At 37.0% G+C, this 9,581-nt stretch overlaps 1 protein-coding gene across 1 annotated transcript in view; it reads left to right on the forward strand.

Moving 5' to 3' along the window:
• pard3aa (par-3 family cell polarity regulator alpha, a) overlaps nt 1-9,581 on the forward strand; it is a 500,803-nt gene that overhangs the window by 369,033 nt on the left and 122,189 nt on the right. The window contains exon 20 of the mRNA XM_016440634.1: nt 634-762. Within this exon, the coding sequence (XP_016296120.1) occupies nt 634-762 (129 nt within the window). The remainder of the gene's footprint in view (nt 1-633; nt 763-9,581) is intronic.

Raw genomic sequence — 9,581 nt, forward strand, 5'->3', positions numbered from 1 at the left:
AGACAGACAGACAGACAGACAGACAGACAGACAGACAGACAGACAGACAGACAGACAGACAGACAGACAGACAGACAGACAGACAGACAGACAGACAGACAGACAGACAGACAGACAGACAGACAGACAGACAGACAGACAGACAGACAGACAGACAGACAGACAGACAGACAGACAGACAGACAGACAGACAGACAGACAGACAGACAGACAGACAGGAGATGGATGGATTAATTTATTTATTTAGTGTTTACTGGTGAAATAAGTTGGAATTGATTCCATAAAGCTGCACTGTTGCTCGATTTCCAGTTTTATTATTATAGCTTTATTATTGACAGGCGTTTCTAGTGCAACTTTATTTCAGTGCATTTAGAAACATGCATACAGAAGTGTTATATAAGATACCTGCTACTTCTTATTAAAGATAAGATTATATTTTTTATATTGCAGTGTTTTTGTGGAAATGTGAAGGGATATGTTGTCATACCTGGCCGTTCCTCTCCTTGACATGTCAAATATTCTGACAGTTTAATTTCCTTTAAGTATGCCAGTGCTCTTATTGAAAAAAAGAAACCACCTTAAACACAAACAGTCCGTCTGAATTCATCCCACACTCTGTCTCCGCTGACGCAGGTTCAGCAAAAACCGCAAAGACGAGAGGCAAGGGGACAAGATGGAGCGGAAGGGGTCCAGCAAGAGCAAGATGAAGGAAGATCAGGCCACTGAGGAGGAGACGCAGAGAATGAGGCTGGAGCAGGAGAGGTGAGCGGCTGTGTCCCGATCCCCATAAAAAGCCTCGCAATTAACCACTGCTGCCCGGGAAATTAGCAAACTGTCTAATTAAGTAAATGGGGTCCGGGGAGGTAAAAGTTCTGGGAAAGCTCTTAGATGTCATTGGTGTAAACGGTTGAGAGCTTTTATAACAGTACATTAAATTGATCACGTATGGATTGTTTGTTTCTTTTGTGCTTCTGATGGGAAGGAACCAACCTGATAATGGAGTTTTTTTGGGGCTGCGGACTAAATGAAGGCCCTTAGTGAGGGACTGAATGAAAGGGATGGTGTTTTGTTTTGTTTTTTAGTTACTCTCATTTTGGCTTCCTGTCTCTCAAATAATTAGCAATGTTGTTTCTAGGCAGATGTTCTTTTCCCTCTCACAAAGATGGGTAACAGCAGAGCAGCAATTTTAAATAGAAATATGGGTTTATATATAATATAATATCAATATGAAGTAGCACAACTGTTGTCAACATTAATAATAATCAGAAATGTTTCTTGAGCAGCAAATCAGCATATTAGAATGATTTCTGAAGATCATGTGACACTGAAGACTGGAGTCCTCATTGTAACCATGTTATGTATGTATGTATTTATTTATTTAAAGAAAAGGGTAAGTGGAAAGTCATTTTGTGGTTATCAACAAAATACTACCACAAATACTGTCGAAAAAGATTAATTTCTACTGGACCCAGTACAATTTCTAGTGGACATGAGTAAAATTTGTTGAATCAAATGCTAGTTATGACATTTATTTATTTTGTTGTTTACTGGTGAAATAAGTTGGAATTGATTCCATCAAGCTGTACTGTTGCTCAGGTTCCAGTTTTATAATTATAGCTTTATTATTGACAGACGTTTCAAGTGCAACTTTATTTCAGTGCATTTAGAAACATGCATAAAGTAGTGTTATTTAAGATACCTGCTACTTTTTTTTTATTAAATATTAAGTGATTTTATATTGCATTCTTTTTTGTGGAAATGTGAAGGGATATGTTGTCATACCTGGCCGTTCCTCTCCTTGACATGTCAAATATTCTGACAGTTTAATTTCCTTTAAGTATGCCAGTGCTCTTATTGAAAAAAAGAAACCACCTTAAACACAAACAGTCCGTCTGAATTCATCCCACACTCTGTCTCCGCTGACGCAGGTTCAGCAAAAACCGCAAAGACGAGAGGCAAGGGGACAAGATGGAGCGGAAGGGGTCCAGCAAGAGCAAGATGAAGGAAGATCAGGCCACTGAGGAGGAGACGCAGAGAATGAGGCTGGAGCAGGAGAGGTGAGCGGCTGTGTCCCGATCCCCATAAAAAGCCTCGCAATTAACCACTGCTGCCCGGGAAATTAGCAAACTGTCTAATTAAGTAAATGGGGTCCGGGGAGGTAAAAGTTCTGGGAAAGCTCTTAGATGTCATTGGTGTAAACGGTTGAGAGCTTTTATAACAGTACATTAAATTGATCACGTATGGATTGTTTGTTTCTTTTGTGCTTCTGATGGGAAGGAACCAACCTGATAATGGAGTTTTTTTGGGGCTGCGGACTAAATGAAGGCCCTTAGTGAGGGACTGAATGAAAGGGATGGTGTTTTGTTTTGTTTTTTAGTTACTCTCATTTTGGCTTCCTGTCTCTCAAATAATTAGCAATGTTGTTTCTAGGCAGATGTTCTTTTCCCTCTCACAAAGATGGGTAACAGCAGAGCAGCAATTTTAAATAGAAATATGGGTTTATATATAATATAATATCAATATGAAGTAGCACAACTGTTGTCAACATTAATAATAATCAGAAATGTTTCTTGAGCAGCAAATCAGCATATTAGAATGATTTCTGAAGATCATGTGACACTGAAGACTGGAGTTATGATGCTGAAAATACAGCTTTGAATTATTTGAATTAATAAATTCTATTTTAAAATATATTCACATAGAAAAGAGCTATTTTAAATTCTAATACATTTTCACAAAATTGCTATATTTACTGTGTTTTTGATGAAGTAAATCAAACCTTTATGAGCATAAAAATATTATAAATAAATAAATAAAACTTTTGACCAGTAGTGTATATTCATATGTACAATAGTGGCCAAAAGTAATGTCCAGAGAGGATATTTCTCAATATTTGCTTTTAATGACCCTACAAGATAAAAATAATAATAATAATAAAATAATAATTATTATTATTATTTTCTTCTAAAATATCTATTATTTTGTTGTGCTGTCAAACGATTAATCACGATTAATCACATCCAAAATAAAAGTTTTTGTTTGCATAATATATGTGTGTTCTGTGTATATTTATTATGTGTGTATATATAAATACACAAACATACAGTATATATTTTGAAAATATTTAAATGTATTTACATGTCTATATTTATATTCATATAATTTATATTATAAATACATATATTTAATATATAAAATAACATATTTTTCTGAAATATATACATGCACGTGTGTGTATTTATATATACATAATACATATACACAGTATACATACAGTACATATATTATGTAAACAAAAACTTTTATTTTGGATGTGATTAATCACGATTAATCGTTCCACAGCGCTAATTATTTTACTATGTACAAAATGTGAGAAAAGCAACAAGCTCGCAGGAAATAAAGCATACACTGAATACAAGAATATACTTAATATTTCATTGATTTTCCTTGTTTTTGATTACAGAAGCCATTTTCCAGTTTTGTGTGTGATGTGCGTGCTTATTTTTTAATGTATTTATTTATTTATTTATTTTTATGGCAGAATTAGTCATCACATTATTACAAATGAAACAACTGAGCGCATACATTAGATTTACGCTCCAAGCACAACTATGCAATATGCTTATAAAATCCTTAATAATAAAATGTTTGAATAAAGAGCAAAGATTCCTTTTCCTAGGCTGGACATCACTTTCAGCCAATACACTGTATATGTTAAAGGGGTCATCGGATGCAAAATTCACTTTTGTTGTTGTTTGAACATAAATCTGTGTTGGAAGTGTGTGTACACATCCACCCTATAATGATAAAAATCCACCCATTTTAAAATCCCCTGTCTCAAATCAGGCTGTTCTGAGATTCCTGTCAGAATGACGTAGTTCTGTGAATGCGCCGATTCCCGATCTGCCTAAATGCGTCTATGTTCGCGCCAATCATTCGTGATCCAGCTTCATCTACAGAAGAAGTAAGTATAAGGGTTTTTTATGAATCTTTGCAAATTGCCTTTCCTAATAACGTGCTAGTTAGCAAGTTCCGTGGCTAAAGTAAACAGTATCATGAGAACGGCTCGTCACCCACAGAAGAGAGGGGCGGGGTCAGCAGAGCTCATTAGCATTTAAAGAAACATGGACTAGAACGGCGTGCTGAAAACAGAGCTGATTTTGACTGGGTAAATAGGGTGTTTTTTACACTACCATTGAGAAATTTGAACCAAAGTAAGTTATAGACTTTTCATTAAGACCCTAAAGAATCATATCAACTTGTGGAAAATGGGCGTCCGATGACCCCTTGCAAAAAAAAAAAAGAAAATGCCCTTAAAATGTGTGTTTGGACCGGCCTTCACATTATACAGCCATAAAACAAACAAACTTTGTTGCCAAGCCTTTGTTGATGATGCTGCATAATTGAAATGTAACAATAGGCACAATGCCATCTTTAGCAGAAGCATTGCTGAGGCCCTGCGATGACAATAAGCCTGCGTCCACTCAAAGCAACATCTGAACTCCATTTCTAAGCACTTGTCTTGTCTCTGACACTCTCCACTATGGGCTGGGAATCAGGCTTTGGCTGCGGGCCCAACACATTGCCAGCTCTGTCCCAAACACAGCAGGCTTTCCAGGGCCCCGCTCTTATACGTCTACCACCTCGGGCCCTCAGAGGCAGGAAAACCGGCAGGAACGCCGGGAGATAAGTGTTGGCCGGCTGCACGGCGTTCGCTAAACCCTGCTCGCGTTTTGTCCATATTTGTTTTTGAAAGGTTTTCATATTTCCCACATTGCCCTTTTCGGTATAGTTTAGTTACTATGCGCTGCTCCTTTTTTTTCTGGTTATCTTTCTTTTTCCTTTTCTCACCTCTGCCGTTTTTCTGCTGAGTTGATAGCAGGGAATCCTTGAGGGAAATCGGTCTGTTATAATAATAATCTGCCCGGCTGCCACGTGGTGATGCGATATTCAAAGTCTCTCACCAGGGAGACTGACAGCTAGGAAAATCAATTACTGCCTTATTTTTAGGGGTGTTATTACACGCCGCACTACAGGTTACACAGTCGTGTGTGTGTGTGTGTGTGTGTGTGTGTGTGAGCAAGCAGGGGCTTTGATTGATTATATGAGGCGCAGGGACAAGGCCATTTCTACACACATGAAATTATAGATCAGGTGATAGGTGCCGCTGATGGCTATAGGAGGTGATGTATCCAGCAGCGCTAAAACAAGCTGTGGGGCTCCGGGAAGAAGAGGACGCGAGATGGGCCGCGGCCAAAGCCAGCCCTCTCCTGACAAGACCAATCGTTAATTCGACTTGACGTTTTGACAGGGGCTTTTAGTGATGCAGAAGCAGAAGGCAGCGCAAACGTTGGCTAGATTAATTTTCATAACGTGCCACCATTAGCCTATCTATTTCTGGCAGGGAGGGCACAGCCCGCTTTTTAGCGCACCTGACCCTCAAGGATGTTTATGAAATTCATCTATGACTCCGAAGCACTGGCTTTAGCGCTGGCGTATGTAAGCTGGATGACTTAATTCTTCCAGAATAATTTTCTGCTGTTAGTTTTAGTCTTGACTGGCATGATATTAAAGGAATAGTACACCCAAATGTATAAATGATGTCATCATTTCCTCAACATCCAAAAAAAAACAAAAAACCTTTAAGTAGATTTGCTGTTCTGCAAAAATCATATTGACCTCTGGTTCTCTAAAAAGCTCAGAAAAAGACCAAACATCTCCATAAAAGTAGTTGGTATGATGCAACCCTTGCTCTGTGCTGAAAATCTTTTACCTAATTTGGTGTTCCCAGTCAAAAATAATCGGTCTTGTTTGTAAATTTCTCATTTTGCTGTATTATCCCCAAATCTTGGGTTGAGTATATTTGTGTTAACTCGTTTTATTTCCGTTAGCACATGTTTTGTATTTCTTAGTTTGGAGCTGACTGATAGACCATAGACCTTACTGATCTGAGCTTATCCACCTCAGTTTTTGATTGGAAAAAAAAACAATGAGGCCAACGATCAATTATTTCCAAAGAAAATAAATAAATTTTTTTGACTGTTTGATTGATTTTTGGTGACGTTGTTAAACCCTGTGTGGGCAAAGTCAGTAAGTTTTAGTCCAATGCTATAACATAAACTAGCATTTTCAGGAAAAAGAAAATCCTCTCCAGGTCAAAATGACTTGAACACAATATGAGGGTTCAGTGGTATATTTTCAAGTTTGAAGCCAAACAGCTGTTGATGAGGAATAGTCCTTTTATTTTTTTATTTTTTGGCTAAATATCTGAATATCTCCTCTGCTCTACAAACTTTGCACTTCCAACTATTCAAACTTGGCGCTTTTTGTTTGATTACAAGCTGTGTGAAAATGTCTTAATGCATCTGAATAGAATATGCACATGGCATCCTTATTTGTCTTTTTCTGAGCGCCATTTACAAGCTCATTGGAACAAAACTGTGCCTGTGCCAGAATTTTCTGGGGGAAAAAATAAATTACATTGCATCTTCCACGTTTTATAGCGCTTTCTAAGTCAAATGTCATGTGGGTTCCGCTAAATGCATGTTTTTCCCGAAATGTTCCCAGAAACAGATAAATTATATGTTTGCTGTACATATCATGTCAGTTCGGAAATGAAATGTCTGGTGGGTGGCACTATATCACGTTCGGAATGAATGTAGCACCTACACTAAACCCTACGATAAACCTAACCGATATTGTTAACAAAAGCAAACTTGAGGTAAAAACACATTTGCTCAAGTAGCCATGCCATCTTATTTGGCTTCTTCAAGTCTTTGAGCTCTTGTATCATGACTTGTGTTTTACGGGACTAATATCTAAGTGCTCCATATCGCAGGTGCAATGCTGTACCAGGTGCGCTACTGAGCAAGTTTACTGTGTAAAAAAAGGCATACATATGGCTCTGGTTATGTGATGCATACATCAAATGTATTGGTTTACAAATCATGCACTACAGCAAAAGTGTTTTGTGCTCATAACATAGTATTTCGCAAGGAACTGCGTGAAAACAAGTCTTTATTAATAAATAATCTGAAAAGGAAGAAAAGTTGTTGGTTTTACTGCCGCTAGTGTTCATTTCAGCTGCAAACTGCAGTGAATTGCATGCACAGTTTTGGTATGTTTTTGAAGTTTTGATAAAATGTAGGCACAGTAGAGGCAACGTTTACCAGTGAGCCTACAGTATATGTTGCCCATTTATGTTCCATTTAACAAAGAAGTCATAATTGGAAGAATTTTCATTTAGTTTTTGTGTACAACTACTTGCATACATACAGTGGCCCCAAAAAGCATTTGGGCACCCTGTGCACTCTTAAAAATGTATGAATGTCATTGCACTAGATAATACAATATCCAGCCAAGTGCCATTTATTTTAATGACAAATAGCACAAGCACACTTTTTCAAGGACAAATTTAAGTTTGAGATAAAATAACAGTAGATTGATTGTCAATCACTAATGTAACGTGGTTACTGTGCTAGGGCACATCTGTGAACATGAGGACCAGATGACCTTGAGACCAGCTGGTTACGTGTAACTGCAATACATTTTTAAAAATGGCTTTTTGGGAGCCACTGTATCATGTATAGGGAAAAGAAAATGGGCTAAAAATATGCAAAACCGCTCAGAAGCAGCACTGATGTTCGCGGGTGTGATTTGGAGTGAAGTTGATGAAGTGTTGCCATCAGTGGCATTTGTTTTTGTCACAATCGAGAAAATTGTAAGTAGCTGTGTGCCCCCCCAACTGCCTCCCATTCTTCGTTAGTCCTCAACAAACCAAATTTTTCATCCCTCATCAAGGGCTTCAGCAGAGCCTGGAGCTCCCGTCTGCGTTTCTCCAGGAACATGGTGACCATTATGAGGCCTTGTTTATGCCTGTTGCATGGTTGCCATCCTGTCCACCATATGTAACTTGACTGAGCGGACCACCATGGCAGGGGGCCGTTTATAGCATGTGCATGGGAAGGAGTGTGTGGGCACCAAATCACCACGCCAGCAAAAAGATATATCAGTCGCTTTCATCCTCCTCTGTGTATTTACACTAGGCTGATCTGGCTTTATGTCTTTGTACACACTGCAAAAATGCCCAATGCAAAAATTATGAGAACCTGGTAAACTCTTCCCATCCAAATTCTCCATTGAAGTAGATTAGCATGGCTATTAGCTTATCTTCTTGGCTCCATTAGTGGCTAATCAGTGACTAGCACTCCTCTGTTTCTGCTCAGTCTTCCTGACTTCCTTTCCACTCTCCAGCGACACTTCCCCCGGATTGTTTGGGTTCCTGATAGACTTTAAAGGCAGTGTTATAATCAACAGCGGATATCTCAGCTAGCTTCCTCTTTATTTTAGCCCTTAGCATGAGCTTTGAAGGTTCACAGGGATGGGGATTGAAAATAACGTTTGGAACGCACTTCAGTGCCAACTTTCCAAGCCAAAAGACATACCATAACAGTGTTTCCCAAACTTTTTGTCATCAACCTTTCACAACCCCACATCGATGTTTGTGTTTTATGTTTTGTCTCATATTACACTGGATATCATTCAGCACTGATGTGATACATTACTGCAACAATAACTGTGTTTATTGTATATTGTGTTGATGTGCTGAGACATTTAATAGGACATACATTGAAAAAAATATATTGCTGTGGAGAAGGATAATGAGATTATTTTAGTATTGTATATACTATTATGGTATTTAGTAATATTTTGGATTATCTTTTATTTTTATTTAAAGTTTTCATTGTGTTTTTTTATTTTTTTACATTATGCACTTTTGTCATTTTTATTAGTTTTAGTTTTTTTAGTTTTTTTGTTCACAAAATTTACTTGTCTAGTTTTTGTTAGTTTTTTTTTTTTTTTGGTTGTTTTAATATTTTTATTTATATTCATTCCATTTTTAATTTTAGTCATTTTAGTACTTTCAGTTGGTTGCCATGGCAACATGTTTTTGTGTTTTTTTTTAACCTTTATTTGTTTGTTTATTTATTTATTTACTTGCTTACTTATTTTAGGTTTTTCATCTAATAGTTCCATTTTTATTTTAACTTTATTTTGATTAACAAAATCTATTTTGAATGCAGTAACAACACTGGTAAAGAGCGCTAATGCAGAATTCTACCTCATTATTTTATATATAAATATTTCATACAAATAGCATTTAAAGTAATTAGCAAGTTGGTGTTTTTAATCTTTATTTACTAAATAGCCATAATAATATAATATAATATAATATAATCTTTCTGTTTTCTAACAGACTACAACATTCCTTATTTTTCTTTATGAACCACTCTATATTTGTACTTTGTGATCTTTCACTTCATTGTGTTTGTACATATTTTGGGGAACAGTGGGCCTGAGAGTATTTATTGTTGCTGCATTCATTCATTTGATTACTTTGATTTATTAATTGATTTTCCGTCAGCGGTTTTCCAACTCTTTCTCCATTAACTCTTCCCAGGATTGCCTTTGGCTTTCCATACATTTTCAACATTTCATTTTTTGATGCATTAATGCGTGTTACTCGTAATCGCAGCTGATCTTTCCCCTCGCATTGCGGTGGTAATTTTGTTCCAAAATAA

Source organism: Sinocyclocheilus anshuiensis, unplaced genomic scaffold (assembly GCF_001515605.1).
Source record: "Sinocyclocheilus anshuiensis isolate Anshui unplaced genomic scaffold, SAMN03320099.WGS_v1.1 scaffold79, whole genome shotgun sequence".
NCBI lineage: Eukaryota > Metazoa > Chordata > Actinopteri > Cypriniformes > Cyprinidae > Sinocyclocheilus > Sinocyclocheilus anshuiensis.